This window comes from Anopheles gambiae, chromosome 3, assembly GCF_943734735.2.
Source record: "Anopheles gambiae chromosome 3, idAnoGambNW_F1_1, whole genome shotgun sequence".
Taxonomy (NCBI): Eukaryota; Metazoa; Arthropoda; class Insecta; order Diptera; family Culicidae; genus Anopheles; species Anopheles gambiae.
In genome coordinates this window covers 75,527,266-75,555,131 of record NC_064602.1, presented here as the reverse complement: position 1 = coordinate 75,555,131, position 27,866 = coordinate 75,527,266, and the positions used below count along the sequence as shown (strand labels likewise).

General features: G+C 43.7%; 1 protein-coding gene and 1 long non-coding RNA gene across 4 annotated transcripts in view; one reads left to right on the top strand and one right to left on the bottom strand.

Annotated features, from left to right (window-relative positions):
• The window catches only part of LOC1270784 (homeobox protein unc-4), a 61,980-nt gene that overhangs the window by 27,168 nt on the left and 6,946 nt on the right, over window positions 1-27,866 (top strand). For all 3 annotated transcript variants that reach the window (XM_061657331.1, XM_061657333.1, XM_061657332.1), the window contains exons 2-4: window positions 2,032-2,085; window positions 10,118-10,202; window positions 10,270-10,396. In XM_061657331.1, coding sequence (XP_061513315.1) covers window positions 2,032-2,085; window positions 10,118-10,202; window positions 10,270-10,396 — 266 coding nt within the window. The remainder of the gene's footprint in view (window positions 1-2,031; window positions 2,086-10,117; window positions 10,203-10,269; window positions 10,397-27,866) is intronic.
• Window positions 1,387-2,022, bottom strand: LOC133393262 (uncharacterized). The gene is made up of 2 exons (XR_009766058.1): window positions 1,703-2,022; window positions 1,387-1,636 (listed from the first exon to the last, which is right to left on the bottom strand). It is a non-coding gene; the product is annotated as an uncharacterized LOC133393262 (long non-coding RNA).

The following is a 27,866-nucleotide window of genomic DNA, read 5'->3' as shown; positions in this document are numbered from 1 at the left end:
GCCCATCGGCTGACCTGCGCAATCCGATACGCCACATTACTGGACGGTGGGAAAGGCAAGTTTTATTCACATGAATCGTCCTCGGGCAAAAGCGACGTGCGGGTTTCGTTGTGCCGCTTTTCTACGAACCTCACTTGACCGTTTTGGGGTGTTGGGACAGCACGAAGGACGTGGCGCGGTAGTGATTTACGTGACCTCGTAAACTGACTCGAATCATCCGAGCGAATTGGACTGGATCAAATTCAATTAGGAAGTAGGTGAAAAGGCCTGCTAACATATCTAATTAGAGTGAAGCTACTCTTGGGCTTTGGACCGAAACGTGTCCTAACTTTGTGTGGCAATGCATTTATTTAAAATGCTTGCAATGTTTAATTATGCAACCCAATTTGTAGTGCTCACTCTACTCACCCCTTTCACCGAGCTGTGTTAAATGTAAGCTTTTCTGCTGTCTGCTGCTGCTGCTGCTTTACACTGCGTTGCATTTCTTGCAGCTTTACGGGGAGGGCCAGCTCGCCTCTCAACAAGAAATTGCTTATTTCCTGCACTCTTCCTGTTCCCAAATTCTCCCACAGGCTTGCGTATGGGTGTGTTTGCTTTGACAGTGTGCCAGCCAAGGGGGTTGGCTAGAAAGGATAGTTTTTAATTGAAATGCAGCAGTATTTTGATACCTTCTTCCTTTTCCCCCTGCGAGAACACGAGCCTGTACAGCATGCGATGTGCAGCCGAACAATGCCAAACTTCTTGAACTCGGCAAAGAGTTAAAAAGCGTCAAAATCCCGCATCATCATGCGAGGAGAAAAGGCGTAACGAAAAAAAACTGTCCCTAGAACCTTGGCGTTGAGGCAGTGCGATAGAATTTCCTACTACCATCGTTTGCCATCGATCGATCCTGTACTGCAGTGGCAGACAATCGCTGCGAAGCAAATCCTCTCTCTTTCTCTCTCTGTGTGTGCCAAAAATTCTGCCCGTAATTCGATACGATTTCAATGGTTCTGCCTAATTGCTTGATTGGAAGATGATATCCGCTGCTCAACCACACAGAAGGGCACGGGGAAATTGATATTTGATGCCTGGTTACCTTTTTCGCTTTCGCTTTTCAACGCATGTTCCTGCTGTTCCAACGGTGCGATAAATTATCCTCACAATACAAACGCAGCTTTCTTTTCGAGAATTTCTTCACCACAAACGGAATGTGGCGCGAGCGCTTAGAGTGAGAGAGATCTGTGTTCTTGATGAATTTCCCTTTCCGGGACGATTTCGGGGCTATTGATTAGTATTTAGTTACGAGATCTTCGCAATCCAACAACACAATAGGTTGATTGTGAAAGTGTGTGTGAGAATTGTCGCCGTAGGAGGCACACTCGGTTGGGAAATGTGAAGGAACAATTCTGCAAGCTTGTGTGTTTATTGATTTTGAAGTTCCACCAAACCCGGTATCGATGGCATTTCCAGCAGCCCCGAAACAATGGTTTGCTTTCTTGAGTTTCAAAACCCAACTCTTGTTTGTCTGATTTCCAGAACGCAGTTTGAGGGATTTGTATATCACCGTATCGCCAGTTTCGCTCGGTACCCACAATACAGTAAATCCCGTACTATTCTGCAGCTCACCTTAAATTATTCCTCCAATGTTTTTGTTCTGCAAGAAAGCATCCTTCGAAAAGCGTCATCTCAAAGCAGGCGAGCAAAACGCCCAAACACTCACCTCGCTTCGATTCCACAAACATTCCGATCCAATCAATTAATGAAACTCGTCTGCACTTAAACAGTCTACCCCAAGGGGACCAAGGGGACGAATTCCTTTTGCTACGGCTCGAGAATTTTCCATCCGAAACGGGTAATCTTCCTATTGCCGATAATATCCCCCTTGTCATCTCTTCTCACATGCGCGCCCGATTCCAGCATTCTCCGGTCTAATGGCAAATTACTAAATTCAATAATAATGAGATTCGTGCGGGGGACCACTGTGACGGCACTTTTTTCGCTTTCTCATCACTCTCACTTTCCCTTTTTTTCTCTCCCTCTTTTTCGCAGATTTCACACACTTAAAGTCAACCTTTGGCGGTGGTGGCGGTGCGTGCTTACCGGGTAAGTTTGCCGTTCACAGTGTACTAGATCGAAAATTTTCCCCACCGGTAGAAGCAAAAAAGAATACTCCTGCCTTCCATCATCATCATCATCATCAGCAGCAGCAGCACAAGCATCGCTCGATTTCAATTTGCATTTTCATTCGTGTTCTTCGCCCGGGAGTGTCGTTCCGTTCGCCATGCAGTAATGGAGAGAGTTTTTTGTTGTTGTTGGTAGGGGCGATCGCTGAGACGACGACTTCACTGTGGCAGTGGAGTACAGTACAGATGACTTTCCTAAATCTGTTGCCGAAGTTGACTAATTTTGCAACCAGTCGGGATCCATTCGGTTCGGTCTCCTGGGGTGGTGGGGGGGACAGAATTGAGGAGCACCAATCACCAACACCCGGGGCTGTTCGTTGCTTTTGCGGCTCCGGCACAGGGCAGTCCTGATCATGCGCAAGAATCGTCGTATACACTCTCTCTCCCCACACACACACACACACACGCATACACCCACACAGCATAAGGTGGTGTGTGTTAACAGCCATTTATGTATTTTTTTCTCTCATCCACTTCCCCGTTTGCATCCTCCGCAGACCCTCCAGAAGCTGCAGAAGTTAGTTTCCACGAAGGACTTTTGGGGATTTTTGTGCTTTCTGTCCTATGTTTGGTGGGCTGCATTATGTACCGTAGCAGTACCGTTTCAGTCAGTCACTTTGTGACTTTTCTGCTCGCCCCTTTTTTGCTTTTGCAGCCCTCCTTTCTCTTCACCACCTCACTCGGTGCGTTCATCTCTTCTGTTTATTTAATGTGCGGCGCTTGCTTCGGGCAGCGTCGTTCGTTGGGCTGTGTGCGGAAGATTTCGGTACATAAAGCGTATCGTAAAGTACGTTCTGATATTTTAATCTCATTTCGCGCACAATGAAGTAGACGTGTGGCAGAGGGCGGGGAAGGGAAGGTGGCGTACACTGGTTTGCTTTTGGGTGTGCGCCCTCTCCATCTCGGAAATCTCCCCCCGGAGCATGAAACGAAATCCACTGGCAAGGTGCACGTACCACCAACAATGCGATAATTGGTTTGGTTTCAAGAGAGCAAATTTTCGCGTGCTAGAAAATAGAAAATGGAAAAACACCTTGTGCCACAGAGCTTTCTTCTTCGTTAGCTCGTTTTGCCACTCGTTCGGAACCACTGCCTTGGGCTGCCAAACATGGCTGCCCGGTTTTTTGCCTCAAGAAAAACCCCTTTTTTCCACCACTCACACCAGGGGAATAAATCCCAACCTGCCTGCTGGGATTTTATGACGAGCTCTGTACCGAGCGAATGCTCCCAACTCACCTCAAAGCCTACTTGCTCCACAGGGGCGTTCGACTTAAAATGGGATTCCATGCTTTTGAATACGCACGACTGTATTCGTTGTGTGTGTGTTTGTGTGTTGTGATTCGGTTTGGAGACGGTTCAGTTGTTTAAAGCGGTGACAGCTAAATTAAATTATCTACCAACCCTCACGGCAGGGTTTTTGGGGGGCGTTGATGTGCGTATTGTGTTTACCAAACGGTACCGGTTCGGGCCTGGGCTGGCATCCCGAGGAGAGAAAACGCGTGAAAAAGCATTTTTGTTTGCTGAGCGCGTGTGGAGGCGTGAAACCTTCCACCAGACGCACTGCTTCGGAAAGCGACTTTCATCTGTGAAGATATTTGGGGGTTGTTGTTGTAGGATTGAAATGAAATAAGACGATGGTTTAGGGCGAAGAAATTAAGCTAAAGGAATCAGTGGTTAAGATTTGTGCATTTTTTAAGTATTGCGGCAAATTTCAATACTTTAAAAATTGGTCATATGTAGTATAAAATTGAGCGTTCGTCAGCAACCATCAACCGATTTGTATTTTCCTTGCCGAGACTGACAGTAATTTCGCTTTACATTGATTTTTGACAGTTTTGTTCATATATCTTCAACTTGTTTTAAGGTTGTTTGCTCTGTTTTGTATACATTTCATTGATTTTATTAATTTGTAAAGCCTCGATTTAAACAATTGGAAGCTTCTCTAGACAAAATACCTGCAATTGTTTACCTTCCTTCCGGCTCAAAATCTGAAACAAATTTGACGCGTGGTTTTGTATGGAGTTCCAATATAATTTCCGCTACCAAATATCAAACTTCATACATAACAACTACTTAGAATCAGAAATTCCTCTGTATAATACACAAAAGATGTTAATGCTATTTGAAGATGATATTAAAAAAAACCTTATCATGTCCTAACTTTTGATAATAATCGGGCAATTGGAAAAGGATAACTCCCAGATCGCCACAATCCACTGAATAGAACCTAACAATTACACTAATAGACCTATCGCATTATACCCATTGTGGGAAGGATAAGATGTGTTTCCCTTTTTTTACACGTCTCAAACCCCCTTTCACCAACTCCCATTCACCACAATCGGTTCGTCAAATCGGACCCAACTCTAAGAAGCAAAAAAAGACTGTGAAAAAAGACTACCAAGCACACACACACCCTCTCTCTCTCTCTTGAACAAGTATTGCCATTTGCGACCACGTACTCGGCCACGCACTGGGGTGTCATCCCAATCGCCTATCATGTTCAACTCTCTCTCCCCTCAACAGTAGTAGGGTTTACAAGTGTAATCGTACCAGCAAAAGACTACCACTAGCCGCTCCTTGCAACGGTACAGCAGACCAAAGTGACACCCAATTTCGGATCGATGCTCTTAAGCAGGATTACCCGACCACCTTCAGTGTGTTCCACATTCCACGCGTGCAACAATCGTGCAAAAACCTCAAGCACAAAATGGAACAACAACACTACAGCACGCAACCCTATTCTTCGTTCCCTGGTTTTTTTTTTCTTCTTTTTGTGGCCCCCCTCTTTGTTATCCCAAAAGGACGAAGGGTTTCGAAGAAATATTTGTCCAAAATTGGGCATACACCGGCCATTCCGCGGAGGAAACACGCCGCCATTCTTTCTCACCTGTTCGCCGTAACTCACGCGCGCTGAACCGGATGTGGCACTGGATGGTGATGTTCGTAGGGGGGGGGGGGGGGGGGGGTAATGTGCGCCTGGGTAAACAGCTCTCTTCTGCCGCATGTTCGCATTGTCCGGACAATGCCAGGGGGTATTTTGCATTTATTTGGAGACTCCTTGTCAAGCGCACTTCATAGCAAAAGGTAAACGGATCCATCATCCTCCAACATTCCACCGAGGATCCGTTCTGGCTGGCTTGCTGGCTGGCTGGCGGTGTGCAAATCGCAGCTAAGATCCTGCCGTTTTTTTTACTGTCGTCATCGTCTTCTATTCTTCCCACGTGGCCCTTTGGTATGTAGGGATAATGTGTTTCCTTTTTTTGTGGTGTATAAGTATTGTCCAAACATGTGTTGTAGCGAAGAGAAGATGTAAGGATTGTGTTGAATGGTGTGCAACCAACCAGCAGAGTGGGCGAGAGAGCATGGAAATGGACAATAAATACAGCGCTGCTGGTTGCGGTATTGAAGGTAAATAGCTCGTTACGGGAAGCGAGTATTATGGATGTTCTTTCGCCCAAAGGCAAATTGGATGAGTTGGTTTATTAAATAAATTATTTCGGTGGGTTTTTATGTAGTACATTTGTGCAAAACAGAAAACAATTAAAACAGTCTCACACAAGAACAGCATGCATGAAACTACGTCGACTGTTTATTGCCGTTTCCGTGTGGAATGTTGTTTGCGCCGGGAAGTCACTATTTTACGGTCAATTTTTCTTCCCTTTTCACGCCGTCGTCAACTTCCAACCCGATGGATGCGCGTTATTAAGACTCGTAACTAATCGAACCGTAAATAACGTTTTCCTCTCCACATACACACTCATGCTCTCATACGCATGTAAAGAAGCAAAGCACGGGCTCCCCCACCATTAACTGCCGCGGGGACATGTTGCGTAGCGAAACAATCGTACCAATTTATGTGCGCAGACATTCACACACCGACCGAAGGACCGAAACTCTGTCCTGGTGGTACCACACCATGTGTGTGTGTGTGTGTGAGTGTACGCACACATACAGGAAAATTAATTAATTTACCTTAAAACGAACTAATAAAACGAAATTGGTAAAATTCTTAGCCATTTTACATGTCTCTCGTGGTGGGAGAGTGGCGACAGAGGGAGTCAAAGACAAATTAAATAAATTTCCTTCACACGTACGGATGTGCGTTTGCTCGTTTTGCATGGGATGCACACATTGGGATGTGGTACCAGGAACCAGGGCGATTTAGTGTCGGCTTTGGAATGCGGAATACACATCCTCCCGCCCAGGAACGCATACGTGTGTCTAAATAGTGAAATATCATTCACTTTCATCTCTCACTCCCTTTACGTTTCGCTTCACTGCAGACATACCACAGGGACACACACACACATAGTCGCTAAAGTCGCAAGCAAAACAGGTCCTTTGGGTTCCGACACAGCTAGACACGTACGCACACGTAATAGGGATAATGCGGAAAATAGTCAATTTTCGTTGCGCGAAAGGGGTTTCTGTGCACAGGATCAACCGGCGCGAATTTGCTACAATTCAAGGGTGTCTGCGGTGTGTTTGCATTGGGTGGTGTTGTTACATACACACCCACAGACACTGCTGAGCAACACTCACTTGACCAGCTGGCAGGGAACGAGTTGAACAGTTGATTTTGTAGCTTAGGTAGGGAAATTAAGTGGAAAAAGATAGTAGAAGGGACGAAAGTGGACGAGAAGTTGGTACGAAGCTATCTTCTATATTTAAAAATAGATGTTCAGATGTACAATCAGCAATAAAACACTTTATCCATATATATTTTTTTAATATATTTGCTATTTGTTTTTCCAATTCGAACTCTCTCTCTCTTTCGATAATCTTATATTCTAAGAGAAATACAGATTCAAACTGTTATTTTGATCTGCAACAGGATCAATTGCCTATTTGCTAACGTGTTACCTTAATTTGTGCATATAGTTTCCTTTATGTTTTATAAATTGGGGCGGTCCCGCGGTACAATCGTCCACTCGAACGACTCAATAACATGACCGTCATAGGTTCAAGCTCAGAATGGACTGTCCCCCCGTAGCAAGGATTGACTATCCGGGTACGTGGTAATGAATTAAGTCTCGAAAGCCTGTATAGGCCGGCAAGTCCGCGTAGGACGTAACGCCAAATAGAAGAAGAGTCCCTCCTCCAATTATTTTGATCTGTTTTTTTATTATTTTGAAGAGAAATTCTTCTATTTTAGAATGGGGATATGAACGAAGGGCTTGCATGTATTGAGTAATTATACCAATTTATTGTGGAATATTCCACATTCACATTCAAATGTCTCCAAATTTACGGTTATTTCTCTGCTCCAAAATTGCAGGCTGATTTGGGGAAGCCAGAAGTAATCCCTTAGTGTAAAGGCATGTTTTAACAACTATTTAACGCAAATATTGATTAATTTTATTGGACGGCACTGCTGGCAGCGACATCGCTACAGGACCAATAAACATTTTAATTGGAAGCAAACCATTGTTTGCATCTTTGTCCACCACAAGAAGCATTTGCCACACATTTGCCTGAAAAAAGTGTCCCTACAATACAGGTGCTAGTACATTTAAATCAATACTTCATGCTCTAATTAAATCACCAAACAATATTAACCCTTTTGTTTGTTCAATTGCGTATTAAATTCCCGTTGTAATGATTGTAATACTATCCTATGGGGAATGTTCACTCTTACCGTGCACTTCACTTTGAGTTCGAAATTTGTTTACCGCTTTCCCCGCATTTCCACAATGTTCCACCCCCATCAAGGGTATTTGCACTCAACAGCTAATCCATTAACCAAAGCGCAGCAAACGTTAAACAAGGTGTTTAATGGTCACAGCAATAACAGTCACCCGAGGAAGAAAAAAAAACACACACACACAATATACACCCCGCAAGTGTGACATCACCAACGAGGCATGAGGGTAGAGAGAGCGAGAGAGAGAGGAAAAATCATTTACCGGATTGATTAAAACAACAATACAAATAATCACACCATCCACCACCGACAGCAACATTCACTATCATCATCACCATCATCATCAGTGTCGTCCCAAAGGTGACAGCTACGACCGAGAAAGAGAATGTTTGTGTGTGTTGCGCTTTACGTACGCGCGCAAACACCGAGTAGGGCCCGCGCGCGCGTCCGATGCGCGAGCAAACGGGAAAAGCCGGGGTACAGGCGAACCCGAAAGCAGGGGCCACCGTTTCGGTAACATGATATTTTATTTTGTTACAATACGATGATGAAGAGCAAAATAATCAATTAGGGAGCAATTATAGCACCCTGGAGAGAGATAGAGAGAGGGCGCCGTGCGTCGCGTGCGGGCAGCCCCGGGAAAAGGTGTAGGGCAGTGCTGACGACGAGCTGGGGTGATGATGATGGTTGGGTGATGGGTTGCTGAGCGTGTGTAAACAGGCGACAGCTAGCGACACAGGATAGGGATACAGACAGACAGTGAGTGAGCGTCCCATCGGTGTGGAAGTGTTGACCACCCGTACGCGATAGAGTGGTCCGGGGTGACAGATCCCCATCCCCGACAGTAAAGTGGATGTGAAATGAAGTGACTCCGAGTTCGGGGAATTCTCGTTTCCAATATTAATGATTCGTTCGTATAGAACGTAAGGTCCAGGGAGAGGGGGCATGCTTGTAAATTGTTCCAAAAAAACATAAAAAAGGAAGACCTTGATGATCCTGTTGTGATCGAAACAATTTCATCGCTTCATCCAATATTAACTATGATTTACCACCAGAAATCCTCGAGCAAAACCCTTTTTTTGCAACCTTTCCTCCCCGACCACATGCCAACGAGAGCGTTTTGATTCGTTTCACTCGAATCCCTGTTTTATTTTTGGGCGGCCTATTTTGGGGTCTTCTCACACACTCACCCAACATACGGGAAACAAAATGTTGAAAAAACGGCGGCAAAAGTTTGTTTATGCTTTTCCCCGTGTCGGGATTTTCGGAGTTTAACGCTGCCCTATTAAAGCTCCAGCGCCCCACTCGAAGCCCACCCAGGCCCAGGGAACCTACCGGCAGTTCCCCGTACGTGTACGTGTTTGGTTTCCTGAAGATGCCTCCAATTAGGTACGAAAACCGAACCAAACCGAAAGCAAAACAAAAATCGTTTGGAATTTTCCTATTGGGGAGCACCGAAGTGCCACTTGGTCGAGTATCGTTCGGCCGCGCCACTTTCGGCATCGGTTCAAAGCCACAACGGCTAACACACACACACATACGTGTGGAGCGATTTTCTCACCACGTGGTTTCGCGCAGCGGCGGCGGCAGCTCGAAAGCCGCCAAAGGCCGGCCGACCGACCCATCATCGACTCTGGAGCAGCTGCTTGAGATATAATGAGGGGAAGGAAAATCAAAGACGTCGTCCGCAGATCACTATCGGGCCCCGATGCTTCCCACTTTGCGCTGTACAGAGCGCCGTCGTGAAGGGGTTGCTGCGCGCGAGAGACTTAAACTGACCAAACACACAACCCAAAACTGACCGAGACCATCGTGGTAGTAGTAGTAGTGGAAGTGAGGATGGTTTTCGGTACATGAAATTAGCTAGTCGAGCGAGAGAGAGAGGGCAAACGGCTCTCAAGAAGGCACTCGAGCCTTTGGCGGTGGCAGGGTGTGCCCGTCGTCGTGGTCGTCGCTGGAGATCTCTGGTGAGCCCTCTAGGTAGACTGCTCGCCGTAATTAGAGTGCCACCCATTTGCACACACACACACACACAAACCGGACGAGAGAAGCATTTTTCCCGCTTATCGGCTGGTGTTTGATCGGTTGTAAGTGATTGATATATAAAGTGTGAATTAAAGCGGGTTCCCTTTGTCGGCACAAAATGGCTTCAAACGGTTCAAACTGGAATGTGTGTGTGTTGGGGCAAAGTTTACTAATCCGACTCTCCGAGACCGCTCGGACAATTAATTGGATGAGTGCCATTTTGAATGTTGGCTTAATGTTTTATTAATCCTTTCTCTTCTCTCGCTCTCTCTCTCTCTAGGTGGTGGTGTAGACTCCAGCAAAGACTTTACCATCGACGGGCTAAATAGTTATGGCAAGAAGAAGAAGAAGAAACGAAGACACAGGTAAGACACAGTAGTAGGCTTTGCCCGATCGCTCCTTTGCATTCATCTCTGGGTTTTTGTTCCTCAGTCGAACGATATTTACCAGCTACCAACTGGACGAGCTCGAGAAGGCCTTCAAGGAAGCGCACTATCCGGATGTGTACGCCCGGGAAATGCTTTCCCTCAAAACGGATCTCCCAGAGGACAGGATACAAGTAAGTTTATGTTTCCTTTTCTGAATTTGATTATATCACTCTTAGGAAAGTAGCTGTAGTAGTAACGGAAATACACACAAATATCGCCTCAAATTACATTAGATGCTTCCCTTAGTTCGATTTTTTAGTTGTGCGCCCAATGGTTCGCCAAAACCTCGTCACCAAATCAAAAATAATGGCATATTATGTGCCGTTGTAAATCGCACAGTCGGTCACCCCCGCTCCTCTATAGATCAGGCTTCAGGTTTACAGTTCATGGCAAACGATAATTAAATTTGCCGCAGCAAAGAACGTGCCGCAGCGCGCGCGTGTGCCCAAATGGCGCGTTGGCAATGGGAATGAAATGTAGCAAAACTCTCCATCGAATGCAATAAAAAATCGTACACTTGCAACAGAAGAACAACTAAAAAAAAGACAACAAACTGACTGCTCGTTTTCCGCCGAGCCACAAATGTACGAATCACTACAAACCCACCACCACTGTGTTGCGTACAGTGGCGGACAAAAGAGGCAGGCAACAAAAAATGACACCGATGCGAAAAGGGACCCCCAATCCACTCCCAGAAAGGGGGAAACAACGGCCGCTCGTATCACTAAATCACGGTGAAACGTTTTATAATTCATTTAGCAGCAGATTTAAGGTCCCGGTGTGTGTCTGTGTGTCGGTGTGTGTGTGTGTGTGTGTGCATCATGCAACCCCTCGGCAAAATGGCAAAAGGCGCAAGAGCGCACCACCGGGCACGATGACAGTCTGCAAACAATGTATAAATTATTCTATTATAAACATTATCAAATTATGAACCCAACAAAATTGACAACCGCGGGAGTGGTCGCGTTGAGTTGCTAACGGGAGGGGGGGGGGGGGCTTCGGTGCGACCGGGGGAGGTTTGCCACAACATCGAGTCCTATGTGCACGCGACCGACAAACAGGGAGGGAAAACGCAAGTTTGCCGAGTGGGTGTGCGGACGCTTAGGCGAGAGTGTGTAACCCCCGGGCCAGCAGGCGCATGCTTGTTCGCTTTCGGTCGATGCTTACTTTGCTTTGGAGTTTGGAGCTGCTACACAAAAGCTGGGCTTTAATTAAACGTTTTATCATGTCTGTTTAGGGTAGAATGAGAATAACTGTTTTTTTGTATTTTGAAATAATTTTTTACATAAAATAGAAAGTGAAATTATTCTGTTGGTTAAAGCTAAACAAAAATCGATCAATTTTAAACCACACTGTAAAACAGCGTGGCTCGCGCTCCCCGCGATACAACATTGTAGCCGAAAAGTGGGTGCAAAAATTGAATTAAACGACCATTATTTGCCGTCTTGCGCAGTATTATAATCAGGCTGGGACGGTTGGCTGGCTGGCTGGCTGGCTTGCTGGCTGACTGGCGACACCAACGCGTCAGACGCGTGGTCGATGACTCGTAAAATATGATCCGATAAAATAGCACACCAGCGAGGAGGGGAATCTATCATCCACCAAACCCTCAAACACACACACACATACAGAGCAAAGCACACGCTCGTTCCGATTGTTTACGTTGAAGCTTATTGGTTAATGGAGTAGATAAAATTTAGGATGCGCTAAACAGGCGAAATGGAGTTTTGTTGGCTCCACAGGGATCCAACAGTTACAATCCCGGGAAGGACGAGGAGTGGCCCCGGACAGGAGAGATGCGGGAATTGGATAACAGAATAAGTTTAAAGTAGCTTGTGCCCAGGGGTTTTCTCTCCGTGCTTGTTGTTTGTTTTTGGCAAACCTATTTATCGGCAATGAGCCAGCCCCGTTTGTGCAAATTGTGGGAAGGCCAAATTAAAGCTGACAGTGGATAAATAAATTGAATTTATCATCCCAAGGGGGGAGGGGGGGGGGGGAGCCCCCGTTCGATGTGCGCGGGATTGGTTTAAGTTTGTGGCTCGAGTTAGTAGCTGTGTGCAGTTAAATAATGGCTGCTGGTTGATGGAAAATGGGCATCTAATTTTGGATAGTGGACTGACTGACTGTTAAAGTTATTGCTCTTTTGGGTTTAATGTTGTTAAAGAAGTTTATTAGGTTTGCCGTTTGGATGTTGGGGAGATTGTGGGGATTAAACTCACGCTAACTCATACATTACAACGAGGAATCTTTATACATTTTATGTGTCTTTGGCTTCATTCAAAGCCAAATTTTCGCTTGGTTGATTTTATACTGCATTTTGAGCAGGAGATGGTATTATTGCTTTTATTTGTATTTGTTTTGGCTTTGAATGTATTCAAATGCCTAGTTTTAGTTATTTATTTGTTCGAACAAATTTTGCGAAAGAATATAATACACAGATTTATAGCATTCTTTCAAGAACTTAAAAAAGATAGCATTAAAAAAGTTTGTAAAGATATCTTACAATGTTTATTGGTATTACAATTTATTAAAGATCACTTACAACTGTTCGACGTTGCTTTAAGAACTGCCGTCAAGGTCTCGTTCAATTTTGTCATGTTGGTTTAATATATCGACATTTGCGCTACACTGCATCTTCGTTGCATCAAACCAGTAACTATAAAAGGCTGATTCAGTTGACGAAATTGTGGATTTCGTTATAGTTTTACATATGTTTGGGACGTTTAGATATTTCTTCGATTTTACAAATAGTTCCTGTTCTCGGAAGTCGCAATGTCTCAGATTTTGAGGCTGGCCACATGCAAAGTTTCTAAGTTGTATTGCTTTTAATATTTTAATGTGAGATAATATCTGGCATAATTCGCTTTCAAGATCTCTTAGGGTAAACGAACGTATAGTGCTGGTAGTACCAATAGTGGTGGTATTGCACTAAAATGCGGTCCATACGGCAAATTAAAATTAATTAAGTTATTGATGCTAGTGTCAAATGTTCTTTAGTATTTTACAAAGGGTTTTAAAGATAAAGGGGACCATTCCGTTACTTAGTGACCCTAAAAATCCATTATTTTGTGAAATGTGTCAGAAGTTTTCCAAAATCCTTAGGATTTCATAACGAAATTCATGTTTCTGTTAACGTTCTAAATGACCACATAACCCCGCAATTACTAGTTTTTCAACATAAATGTTATAAAATGTTATTGGTTTCCTAAAATTATTTGCCTTTTGACCTTATTTATGAATTTTTAAGTCTTTTTACCACAGTGCCATTATAGGTACACAAAACAGACATGTTCCTATAGTGGTTAAAGTTATAAAATCAATAAAAACAAGTCATTTTATATATTTTTTGAGGATATTTTTGAAATGTCGTACTGTTTTCACTAAAATAAGCCACAGAAATGAGTTTTCTGTAGGTAATTTACCAAAAAAAGGCCAAAATTCGCTTACTTGGCTGAATGAAAAATTGACTTGATATCAAGCACACTCTTCCGGGTATGGGTTGACGACAGGTGTTATACAGTACTTTAGTCAATAGTTTCATCAGTCGGATTTTATTTTTTTTACGATCAATTTACACAAGAAATCAATATTATGGCAGTAATCCGTGCTATTCATACGAAAACAGCTTCCAAACTAAAGTTCATTGATATTATACACTGTTTTGGAGGTATCTACGTTTACCACCACTATAGGAACACAATACGACGACTGTAGGAACCATACCACCATTATAGGTACAAAGAAACAGTCACAAAAATATGTATTTTTTTGTAAAATTGATGTGTTTCATGGTAGAATTGGTTGTGATTGCAAAGATAAAACATATTCCAATTGCTATGTGTTAAAATATTTAGAAATTGTCCTTCATGACACTTTAAATCCATTAAAACACATCTGTACCACTATAAATTGCACCACTATTGGTACATTTACCCTATAAGATTTATACAGGGTAGAGTAGACTTCATAACACAAAATGAAGGGTTACATATGCACCGGTAACTTCAGCAGAAAGTCATCCAAGCAGCCCATACTCATCTTAGTGCATTGTAGTGCAGATCTTGCCTTACTTATTCATTCCTGCAGATCACTCAGAGACGCTGTGACGACTTCCTTTTTGTTAAACCCATGCATATTTTCAAACAAGTTCCTCAACATGAAACAGCAATGTCTTTCAATTGCAAATCTCCGTTCGGGAATCAGATCTCTCATCAAAAACGTTTCGTATAATCCTCATCATGACTCCGAATTATTCTTTAAGACAATGGTGCATTTTTTAAAATATCTAACTACAAACTGCTTTCTTGCACAGCCCATGATGATACATTATAATTAAGCTACAGTACGTCACTCAAACGAGCTTCAATTGTATCTTGATAGCTGCACAAACCTTGCACAAATGCAAATCTAACTTATAAAAACCTGCTTCCAAAAGCGGCAATCATCCCGCAAAGCGCCGATCCGTAACCGGGACCTGCCGCCAACTCTAATCGGAAGCCGCCATCGCCGCGTGGAGCGTAGCGATGATGGAGGCGCTCCGAACAAAACAAAACACACAAAAAATGGTGAAAAATATCGCCTAATCATTCGATAGTGAGCTGCAGTGGGTGAGAGGGCCTTCTGCTGTGCAATTAGATCTCTGACTCACTTGCTCACTTGCGTTTCGTTTCACTTCACGCCCTCTAATGAAGTGGCGTTCGTGTGTAGTTGTGCGCAGCGGCCAAATGACGTCGACTGATCCCAATCCCGTCCCAGCCGTATAATAATGATAATGAAACATGTTAGAATGCAAACAAGTTAGTTAACACGTGTTTATGTGGCCGCCCGCTCGGCGATGAATTGTGCCCGAGTCCACTCTGTTCCCTTCGTCCCTTCACTCGTCCGCCATCCTAACAGCAGCAACACACACACACAAGCTTGTTCTTTCACCCGGCTGCGTTTGTTTACACATTTCTCATCGCACCGGCGGCACACACAATCCGCTCGAGTAGCAGCTCTGGCCAGGCACAACCGGGCCCGAACCACCCTTCGCAGAGCGCCGCAAGCTTTTCACGCAACTTGACCACTTAAGCAGCGTCGGGCCGCTGGCGATGGCTTTATGACCTTCTTCGGTGCAGCGTGGCCGTGTTCTCACCCCTCCCCGTGTTCAACGGTCGAGGCCAATTGTCGGGCGCGCTAAGGACGATGATGAAGCTCCTTCCGCCTGTCATCATTTTGTGCCCATGCAGCAGCAGCAGCAGCAGCTTCTTTTTTTCTCTCTCTTAATTCGAGCGTGTTTATATGTGTAGCAGTGTGCATAAGAAAAGCACCCCCCTCACACTTCTTATATCTAAAGGGGCCGCGGGGATGAATTCATCCCTTCATTTTCACGCTTGTTTTTTTTTTTTCTTCTCGGTGTCTTGTTTTCTGTCCACCCCACCCCGGGGCTCAATCAACACATTTGCCAACACATTCCCTCTGGGGCATGCAGGGGTTGCAGGTAAGATCACAAGTGCTTCTTGTTATTACTGCTGATGATCGTGATGATCATGTTTGATGGGGCGGCCGTGTTGCTCGGCTTCTTTTAGTTTTGCTGCTGCCCGCTCGCTCCTTCTTGTACCTAACATCACCCCATTATTGTTATTATTATTTTTAATCCACAAGTTTTGCCCCTGGACGAGCACTCCTTCCTCGGTCCGTTTTGGACGCGAAACAGGCCGCGCGGCATCTGCTTCATCACCGTGGTCACTGTGCGAGCCCTCACTCCTTCCTCGTGCTTTGCCGCGTACGCTTTCTTGCGGCGGTTAATTCTATTTTTCAATTTATTACAATAACAATGAGGTGCTGTTTTTTTTCTCGAGCTGGGTCGGGACCGGCGGGTTTTAAAACTCGACGCGACGCGGTGCGGGGTTGGAAACAAAATTGATACCGGCTTTGGAGCTTAAGTGCGGCGAAATGTAGAGCTGAAACGAATGCGCGAGGGATGGCGATGGTGGTTGATGTTGGCCACTTCAGGCGGCAACCCTCTCTCTGTGTGTGCTGCCCCGCTGCTCTATCTCCTGTCAAGGCTTGTTTCATTGTTGCACAACTCCTTGAGTACCGTGTGAGCTTTCGAGCTCTGCTCGGGCGCGATCAAGCGATTACACCGTACCCCGGCCGTGGCAAAAGATATCGGTACCGGACCCGGGTTAAGCAAACGTTGGCCGCGCACCGTATTCCGAAGAGGGAGGAGGGAGTAGAAGCAGGGCACAAAGAAGAAGAAGAAGCAGAAAAAAGGGCAAGCTTCTCAAGTTAGGTAAACAGACAACTCAACAACCATTCTTGCGGGCTTGAGGGAGGAAGAATGTAGTGGGAAGCGTTAACTGCTCGTGCCGTGGGGGAACGGCGTTGATACAATAATCAATTGTCAGTTCTCAAATTGGTGATATTGAACTGTTCCTCACCGGCTCGGTGAAGGATGAGACAGCAGCAGCAACGATCGAACACGGTGAGTCAGGTATTGAAATAATAAAACTCATCTTTTAAACTCCCTTCGGCACGATCTTTTGGGCCATTTTACTGTTGCGGGTTGTTCACGTTCCGGGGAAGGAGTGTTTGACGATAATTAACCCCTACTGTCCCACGCACAGATTGGGCAAATAATAAATAGACACCCGACATAGATCGTTTCGATCGTTCACCGATTGGGCACGATCGATCGGGTGCTGCGTGCCTAATAATTATTCTGCTCCCGCGCGCGCGCTCACACACACACACACAGTTCGATCGAGATTCGAGGCTGTGTGATATTTTCAAACGTTTTGCCGGTTTTGAAGGCAACATTCCAAAGCGCTACAAAACGCTCTACGGTAGCCCTGCCTGTTAGTGGGAAGAAGCGTTAGTCTTGCGCGATGATGTAAAACATCGACTTCACTTTGGGCACTAAAAAGCCAAAGCAGCAACCAAGCGCGATCATGAAAGATCGCTTACGGAAGGGTAATGTCGGTGTGTGTTGCGTTGCGTTGCCATTTTTCTTCTCTTACGAAAGTGGATGAAATTTGAGACTACAGACTACCACTTCGCGTTCGGAAAACGGAAAACATTTACATTCGTTTGTAACACTTTGGTCTGTAGTCTTTTTTGCTGCTTTCTCCTTTTGCCCGATGTCGCGCCATTCAAACTACACCCACTTGTCTAGGGAAGGGGAGGAGGGAGTTTAAATTTTCCGCTTTTCCGGTGTGCCTTTTAAAAGGGCAGCTGACGCGTTACACCTGACACCGAAAGGTTTGCATCTCATCCACAGCGCCAACGTTCGTAGCCAGCGCGATCAGCGTATTTTCCTACGTCTATTCCAAGGGGAAGCAAAAGACGCAAAGGGTGGCGGCGACAATTGGCGAAGCAATAAATTGGTTTTCAATCATCGTCACAAAGAAGCACAAAGTGGGAGACACTTTAGTAAACGAAAGGAAGCAAAGGCGAGAGAGAGAGAGAGAGACTGAGAAAGAAGCAGCAGCAAAAAGCTTTTCACTGCTCACTTTCTTGCCGGTTGAGGTGTACCGGAAAGAGGTGCTGATTGATTCGCTGGCAATTGTGTTGCTCATGCCAATGAAATGCATCCAAACGTGGATGCGAAATGTTTGCAGTTCGCCGGGAAGCAAAAAGGTGTGCGCTTCGGTAAACAGGGCTCGCCATTGTTGGCGAATAGTTGTTTGGTGGAAAATAAACGGAAGCTATAAAATGAACAGAGAACGATGCTTAACGATGATGTTTTTTTCAATTGAAATTTACTTTATTCTTTTATTTTTTACCTAATTTCATTTTTAAAATGCTAAATTGTATGTTTGGCAGTAAAATGCTTGTTTCCGATAATAAATATATCATCCCGAGTGACTTAATGTGAACATGAAATAGCAATTAGACGCTGTAACCCTGCCTGTGACTTTGTGGTTAAATCGGTTGCGTTTGAGTGATGACAACATGCTATTTCTTAGTTCAACTCTTGTTAAAATTGGAGTTTTTTCTTGTTCTAGAACTTTTCACGGCAATAGTTGAGAAGTACGATCATTTATTGATTTTATTTATTTATTTATTCATATATAATTGTCCTGCATATTTGTGCTATTAAAACGTATTAGACTAACTTATTGTAAAGCTTCAGACTAATCCCGATATCAACGACTATTATCACCAAAATTGAACAGTAATAGGAGGCTCGACTTATACGAATCAGTCGAGAGATTAAAATCAAAATGATTGCCTTGCCATTGATAATAAAGGATCGTTAGATCCATAAAGTGTGCGTCTAGGTACGGTACAGAGTAAATTACGCGATCGAAGTGTTCTAGCAGGTGCATAAATGTAAGGTTTTTTTTAATAGAGATGGTGCATCCAATTCATTATTTATCAATTTGCTAACAAACACATTTTCATTTACTTTTTGACGATGTTCAAGCGTTTGAAGACCTAATAACAAACAACGGTCCCTATAGCTTGGCATAACATTGACTCCTCTCAAAGGTGGAAAATTCATAGCTAGTCTAGTAAATCTGCGTTGAACAGCTTCTAATTTCTTTACCCAATTAGCACTATGTGGAGACCAAATAATAGAACAATACTCAATACTTGAACGAACCAAAGAAAGATAGAGTGATTTTAGGCAAAATATATCATAGCATTCGCGAATTTGACGATAAATAAACCCTAATAACGTATAAGCCTTACTAACAATATTGTCAATATGCAAGTGAAACATTAAGCTTTGGTCCAAAGTTAGTCCTAAATCACACATAAATGACAAGCGAATATTACAGTAAATCAGCAGTTTCTCTTCTCCCATGGCTTTGATCATTTCTCCCACAAAACGAGTGCTTGTGGTTCCGTTTCCCACAGAGAGAGCAGTATCCAGTATCACTTAGCCGCGTAGCGCGTAGCATGGTCGCGCGCGTTTACAACCCGGTTTCGTAGCAACCGCCGCATCCTATGCGGCTTCGGTGGTAGTTAGTTAGTTAGTTAACACTGCTTAAATTTAACATTCCGTAACCCACAATCCCTTTCCGAGAGAGAGAGGAGCGTGTGCGGCGGCAGCCAGCCACGCACACGAGCAATGAACACCAGCTGTGTCGCCTCTGTACACGTGTTTTTGTTTCGTTACAGTAATAGTTGTCGAATAGAAAGAGAAGAAGGAATAAAAAACAGAACACTCATGATTACCAATTGCGCTACTGTTGTAGTTAGTTTTTCCAATTTGCTGTCTATAAGCTTTTTTTTTGCCAGAGGGAGAACGTACGCCACTTAGCACTAAAAAATTACACACACCCTTAGCGGTGGCACACTGCCGCACAGCAGGTGGGGAGGGGTTGCGCGTACCTTCACTACACTGTGTGTGTCCTTCATTAGGATAAAGTAACCATTTTGTAGCTAACGCAACCGAACGCACCGCTTAGGGGGAAAAGAACTCTCTAAAATGTTGTAACATTTTTCGATCGAACCCCTCTAAATAAGAACTCAATGTTGATTAATTAAAAGCGTCCACCCCACCCCAAGAGGTGGCAGCACAACACACTACAACGCAGCAACACTTCATTTGAATGACTGTCCACCTCCTCATAACAGTTAAGAAAAGAAAAAGGAGAGAGAAAAAAAACCATCACACCTTGTCACACGCCTCCCCAACCATTGCTGACACGGGTGACAGGGGCATGAAATTGCCGACAATGGACAAAAATTGACAAGTTAAACGATTCCGCGCCGCTCCGTGTGTTTGGTACCTTTACAAAACGGGACACACAAACACACAAAAAAGTTGCCAAACCAGCAATCTTCCTATCATCGCCATCGGGCCCACGCGTTCATTTGCAACAGAAACGCAAAAACTCGAATATGATTGAAGTTCGATAAAAGGTACTTCGTCTTTTTTCCTCTCCCTTTCACACACACTCTCTCTCTTTCTCTTTCTCCATGCTATTGTGGCAGAAAACTGTCGCAAAAATGCATCTGACGGCTGCTCTTCCCACCCGGGCGTATACAAATGTCTGCTTCAACGTTGCTCTCCGTCGGCACAGCAGGTGAAACGCAAGCGGCCTGGGATTGGGAAAGATGTTCGGCTTCGGAAAGGCCCCACCCGGGTGCGACACGTGCGCTAGCGTTGGCCAATTATTTCACCAGTTTTTGTGGTGTTATTAAGCATGTTTATCATGGTCGGGGTCAGCGGGAAAGCAAAACGAAGGTGCTGCTGCTACTGCAGCACTACACTAATGAAAGCACTGGGAAGGTGGAAAATTGACTGCAGACAATAGGGGTTTGAATGTCCCGAAAGCTGCTAAGGACACATCTAGTCAGTCTCCTGCTCAATATATCCTCCTGCTGCACCGTCTTAACCAACACCGAACGTGGTGCTCTTATCCTGTCAGCAAAATTTTAGCCATAACTCACTCATTATGTGCAGTAATGAAAAAATAATCTGTTATAAATTTAATTTGCTACTCCCGCTTACAGCCAGCGGTAACGGTAGATTACGAGCCTTTTACACACTAATAATCCTGCACGAAATCCTGCCGGTAGGAGGAGAAAAGGGGGTGAAACAGAAGGGGGACGAAAGCACCAGGACAATGGTGAAAGGTTTCGGGGCTGGATTTAAATTAACGCCCGCCGCGTGGTACGTTGTGTGAAGGCGTGTGGGACGAGCACGAGCTGCTGATGCCCAAAGCTGATGGACAAATCAATAAGTGGATAATAACAACGTTTTGCGCGGGATCAGTGAAAGGATCGCACCCTCACTCTCAGCCTCGTACACACGTACACACGAGTCACGACGAAACTCTACCACCGATACTGAAGAAGCGTAATTTCTAGCGTATGGCCACGGGTGGACGGGTCCGGCGGAGTTGGGATAGCACATAAGGCGCTTAATTATGGGCTGGTGTGAAACTCGTCTGCCGCGAGTTGACTAATTGTCTGACTTTCAGTTTCTCCTGCCGGAGTCGGTGGTCGGTAGGCGGATGAGGACGGACGGCCACTATCGGCAAAAGGGATACCAAGAGTGGGGGGGGGGGTATGCGGGGGCGGTATGCAATGATTGTGCCGGTTTCTGTTTTCCCTCACCACCAGGGGCGTATGGAGGAAGAATAGAGCAACGAATGGTGGAAACCTTTTTTTGATTACAAGGTGCAAACCTTTACGCGCCCGAGTGAGCAGCAGGTTTGAGGTGAAGAGACGACAAGAAACTGTTTTGCATGCGAGATCTGCTAAGGGGAGGTGGGTGGAGGTGTGGGGCGGCGATGATTGCAAACATTCGTGTGTGTGTCAAGATAGGCCGCGGCGCTGGCTGAATGAGAATGTAACACAAAGGAAACAAGAGGGGAATATCTTAAGATCATGATCAATGGCACAATGGAGGTTTTTTTGATGGGCACGTTAACTAGACTGTTATAATTATGATGCAGTAAATGCTGTGCGCAGCGTTTGCAGGCGTTATTTGCATACTTATTATCACGTTTAGTGCAACAAACGGTGATTTTGGGCCCATAGTAGTCGTTTCGTTTGGAATAGTTTATGGGACTTTAAATGTTCTCAATGGTCAAGAACGATATGAATATCTCAGTTGTAAAGTCCATCTAAAGTTTGTTGAAATGCATTAACGGGTTCTCTCTGTCCAGCAATGAATGAGCAACATAGAAGTCATCTGCAATAAGTGAGTTTCCAAGGTTCCAACATTTATTTTTTCCTGTTAGTGATGTACCCAAGTAATTGTTCTCAATTCTGAGAACATTTTTCAACAAAAAATATTAATTTAAACCGTTGTATTAGCTAGTTGACTTAGGTCGGTCTGGTGGTACAGTCGTCAACTCGTACGACGTCACAACATGCCCGTCATGGGTTCAAGTCCCGAATAGACCGTGCCCCCATAATACGTAGGACCTGACTATCCTGCTATGGTAACAATAAGTCACTGAAAATCAAGCTCACTTCACTAGTGGGGTACAGGCAGGCCTTTGACCGACAGCAGTTGTTGTGCTAAAGAAGAAGATTAGCTAGTTGAAATTTAATCGAATTTTCTGTAGATGATTGGAAACAAATAGCATCCAAAATGTGTATTTCCTTTAAGAGATACTAACTGGTGTAATTTGGCATTTTTTAATAAAAATGCCTATATAACATGTTTGAGTATAATATCGACCTGCATCCCGAACAGATGCACCAGTGAGTATTGACGCCTTTGAGTTATATTTTCATCAACATATTTTGCGTCACAAAGGGCCTTTCATCCATACAAGTTTGATAGAATTCCTCGTAAAGAGCGAAGTTGACAAACCGTGATTCACAATACAAAATTATTGTAGGTAGGGTGAAATAGAATAATTAGGCAGAATAGAGTCGTGTAATGTGATGATCGTACAACTGTACCTCGAGTATATCCATCAACGTCGCGGTAGGTCAGTGTTTCGCTGACATGTATCGAGGTAGAATAACACTTTGTTCGAAGCGGACTTTTCAACACTTGATCGTCCAGGCCAGGGGTCTCCAAACTACGGCCCGCGGGCCGCATGCGGCCCTCAAGAGCTAATAATGCGACCCACGATGACTTTGCCAGTGTTAATATAAATATTACGTTATTATGAATTTTTAAAATTAAAATGTTTTTTTTTTTACTTTCCTTAGACAAAAATCAAGCTTTAGTAACATGAAACTGTACAAGTATCGTTGGTATTTATAAAAACGAGATTTAAACGTGCACTCATCAGTTAAAGGTAGCGTCAAATCGCCCTCAACATAGTCATTTTTGAAGCAATGCGGCCCGCGAGCTGAAAAGTTTGGAGGCCCCTGGTCCAGGCGATCATAGAATCCTTTAAGAGGTTTCCCATACTGGAAACGTTGGAGTTTAGATGCCTTACCTTGGGTGGGGGGACATAACTAAACTCTTGAAATAAGTTGAAAGGCGAAGTATTAGGAAGCGTAACGTCCTATCTTGGCAGTCCGAACGAATCTGACATGCCATGGTCGGAATTGGTTTTATTTATACTCAAGATATGTAATGGGTTTCGTACATTTGGTTTTGGAATATGTCATTGTCCTAATTAAATGTTATTGTTAATGGTAACAATTTATAAATTGAAATGGTGTGGGGTGTTTGTCGATGTGTGCCTATGCTTGGGTTTTACTGGATTACGAAAGAAGGGTTCAACTATTGTTGCTAAAGAATGGATGTTTTCGTCGCTGAGCTTATGACTTGCTATGCGTTCTCGGTTCACCTAGTTTGCCTGCAGTAACGCCTGATTTGCTTATTATGTGTCTTTTCAAGAAGTGTGTCACAATTGTTTTTATATGAACGGTAGGGCCTGAATTCTTCCGGTTGCTTTGTTATGTGTGTGATCTGATTTGGTGAGTGTGTTATAATGAATGAATGTGTTGCAATAGTGTGGTTTGGCTTTCCGGAGTGTGTTACAATGTCTCTATAGCTGATAGTGTGGTTTATAATAAGTTCTGTTTAGCAGATATGCTACAGTCGTATTTGGTTCTGTCACCGTTCTTTGTCTACCATTACACATGATTACTGGACTAGACTAGATGCATACAAACTGATGATTTTGTAATATTAAATACAAAGACATTAGTATATGATGTTTACACTGTGAGTTTTTATCAGATAGAAAAGTAATCCAATAAGTCCAGTTATGTTGTTATAAACGCGTCAAATGGAAGGTCTTTCCTGGGTTAAATAATGATGCCTTATTAACATTTTAACCACAAGAGCTACATTTGATGATTGGAATACAATGAGTAGTAGAATCATAGAGGGCTATGATTTAAGTCTTCATACTAAGGACCTCACCGCGCGGCCACATGAGGTGAAATATACAGCGAAATGAACTATTTCGAACTATACAGGGGAAATATGTGTCAGATAACGCATCACACCAACCGCATATGTGCAATATAAACAAATAACGTGCACAAAATTGTAACACAATCCAATAAAGATCTGCAATGTTAAGTATTTTGGTAATTTTCAATCTACAATTCATCATTTCTTTCATTTTGGGAATGTTCTGCTTAAGAAGATATCCTTTTAAAGAGAATTTCTACAGCGGATGTTCTATGTCCCCCAACTCTTTGGCAGCAGCTGTCAGATATTTCACCCTTCATATAGTTCATAGTTCATTTCGCTGTATATTTCACCTCATGTGGCCGCGAGGTCAGATAGTTTCTTGTAATTTTCACAGGTTATTTATACCCGCCTGTTTTCAGCAATACCAACCGGTAAAATCCTGCACGCTTTTACACCTAATGCTGTAAAAAAAGAAATGAAATTCCCCGCCAACAGTCGTTTTGCATCGCATAAAGCATTTAATGCCTTTCCTCATCATCATACCTCAAAAAACAATACCGAACTGCGAAAAACGGCAGGCATTGCGCATTTCAAACTCGATTCTAAATTCCAACTTTTCTAGGAATGTATTGTCCTCCATTGTCCCAAGGTCATCCAACCGCCGGGGCGGATGGGTAATTTCGCACTGCACTGCTGAATTAATTGCCCATTTCTCCACCACCGAACGTGCGAAGACCACTTCTGCCAAACATTCCGCATTTTATTTACGATCCTTTATTAACCGCGCGCCCGTTGGGTGTTGCGTTGGGTGGTCGGAATAGCAGTCATCATCGAAATCGGAGCCATCCCCACGATGCTTTCACCCTGGGCGCAGCAGCAGCAAACCCTCCACGACCCTGGACCCCTTTGGACGCATAATTTATGCGTAATCATGACAGGAATTTGTAGCTTATTGAATTCCAAACTCCTCCGACCCGGTGCTAATCCACGGAGGGGACGAGTGCGACGGCGAGGACAACTCGTGCCCGCCACTTCACATGCCGGAGGGTCAGTCGAATGACTTTTTACACACCATTGTCTTTTGACTCGTTTAACTCGTTTATGCTCCTCGTCTTGGTACGCCACAATGCAAGGATCTTCCACTGCGTTCCTACATTGAAATTGACTCTCTGAGGGGGGAGATGTGGACAGACTGTGCCACAGATTTTCTTTCCAACCCACCCAAGCTCAGAGGGGTTGGGGTGCAAAGATTAAACTGTTTGCGTGCCACTAAATTAAATTATCTTATTATGTGCTTTTGCTTGCTTGTAATGCGGCAAACTGGCAAACTCCCGGGCAAGGGAGGAGGGTGGAACGCGTTGCATTCAAAGGAATATATAATTCGATTATAATTTCAGTCAACTATTTCACCCCCGCGTTCGTCCTTACGGAGCGTCGCTCTCGATTTTCCACACGGGGGTAGCACGGTCTTAAGCACCCACGGCCAACGGTGAAGTGATGTCATCAATAATGGTCGGTGGTGCTTTTAGCCATTTATGGTCGCTATAAACATTCATTAGTTATTTATAACGCTCCGCACACGCTTGCTGCTGGAACCTTTGTTCGGTGTTCCGGGTATCATCAGCTTATAACAAATTAAACTAGCTCGTGCTCTCTTGTCGACGGGTTTTGATGACGGGAGATTTTAGAGAGACATGCCGCACTATTTATTGTGCTGCTGTATGGTGCCATACCAGCGGGACAAAAAAGTGAAGTGAAGTGCATAATTTGATTAACTTATTTTAAAGTTGATGCCAGGGTACATTAGCCGAAGAAGAGGAAGATGCTTTGTCGGGGTTAATTTGTTTTAGGTAACTCGTTTTTTAGATAACTGAGTGAGATAGTGTGATTTTTGAGTGTCTTTTAAGTGCTTTAAGTTTGTGCAAACTTTATTCAATTTACATTGTATGGATTTTTTATATTTGTTATTATGCTAAACATAAAGAAATAGGTTTTCATGTTCCAGCATTGCTTTTTTAATCAATGAACTGAAAAGAAGACCGAAATTAGTAAATTAATTACATATTGAATAGAGGAAAAACGCCGACTTTTGATTAGTTAAATATTAACTAACTATCAACAACCTTTTTTTTGTACTATCTACAAATATTAAAATGTTCTTAGCGCTCTTCTATATTGTATGTAGTCATTAGTCTATTTTATCTGTTCTATATCACTTTGGATAGGAAAACTAGTAATCGAAAGTTGGTTTCTTGCCTTTTATCCTTATTTGGTTTTTGGTATTTGGCTTTTGGGTTTTTTATTTCAATATCCTTGTTCTGAACAGTATCTATCTGTTAATTCCATGTACATATTAAACGCTCGATTTGAATGTCCTACCTTCATCGCCTACTTTGATTTTCCCTTTACAAATATCCAATCGATTAAATCATTCACCGCAAGACCAGACGAGGTAAAAAATACAGCAAAATGAACTATTTGACAGGCGAAATATCTGACGGATAAAGCATCACAGCAACCAGCTGATGTGCAATGTAAACAAATAACGTCTACAAAATCGCAACTCAATCCATTTAAAAACTTCAATATCAAGTATTTCTTTAATTTTCAGTCAACAGTTCATCATTCCGCTTAAGAAGATACTCTTTTTAAGTGATTTTCGAAAGCGGATGTTGTATCGCCCCCAAGCCTTTCAAATATTTCGCTTGTCAAATAGGCCTCACGGTCAGTTAGAAGGCTGGTTTCAGAGCTCCATCGGATCGGAATTTGATCGATACTCCGTGCGATTTCGTCGTACGACCGAATCAGAATAGTTTTAATGCCGTCGGATCGTCACATATTAAACTATTACAAATTGCCAAACTTATCCAAATAATTGCAATGAAGCACTGACACCAACCTGAAATATGAATTTAAAGATGATTATGTTTGAAAGTAGAAAAGAAACAGGCTAAGAAAATGTGTTAAAAATAATAGGATTATTCTTCTAAAAATTCTTATTAATAACTCTTCAGTAAAACGTTTTTTTTTTCACAGTTGCTTAGTACATATCTCAATGAAGTGAGATCATTTTCGAACATTATACCTTCTCGTTCCCGTTCCATTCGAATTATTTACTTCCTCTTTTATTCCAACAAACCACACACGCACACACACACCAACCATAATCCTTCACAATTGAGCGCAACTTTAAATTGATACGCTTCTTATCGCTTGTACAATCGATTCCTTTCTCCACAAGGATTACCTACTCCCACCATCGGACGCAAGCTCGCGGCTTTGCAAATCCACCACTTGACACGATAATTATAAAATTGATAAACAGGATTGAAATCTGTCGTTTGTTCAATTAAATTAAAGTAAGTCACACAAAATCGTTAGCGCAAGGGGTTGGTCGCCCCTTTTCCTTCCTTCCCAAAAACCCCGGAACGCATAAAATCGATGGATGCGCCTTGTGGGAGGGAAGCGCCTATTCGCCACCCAAAATTCCCATGGGGCGGCGTCTCACTCACTCCGTCCCGCACACAAAAAAAGGGAGAACCCGATGAAGTGCAAAACGCATTATCAACGCTACCGCGAACAACAACCTTTTTATAATCTTCCTTCGCTAGTAGTGAAAGTGTTTTTCACTTGATCCCGCTACCCTTGCCAATCCCTTTGGGCGCGCCATGTACGACCGATTAGACACGCGCCTCCGTACAAATAGACACCATATGATCAAGTTGCTCACCGTTTTGTTCGCAATGTTCGCTTAGGGATGCTGGGAATTGCCGGTTCATTGCGCGCACGCATTGTGCCACAGACAAAAACGGCGTTTT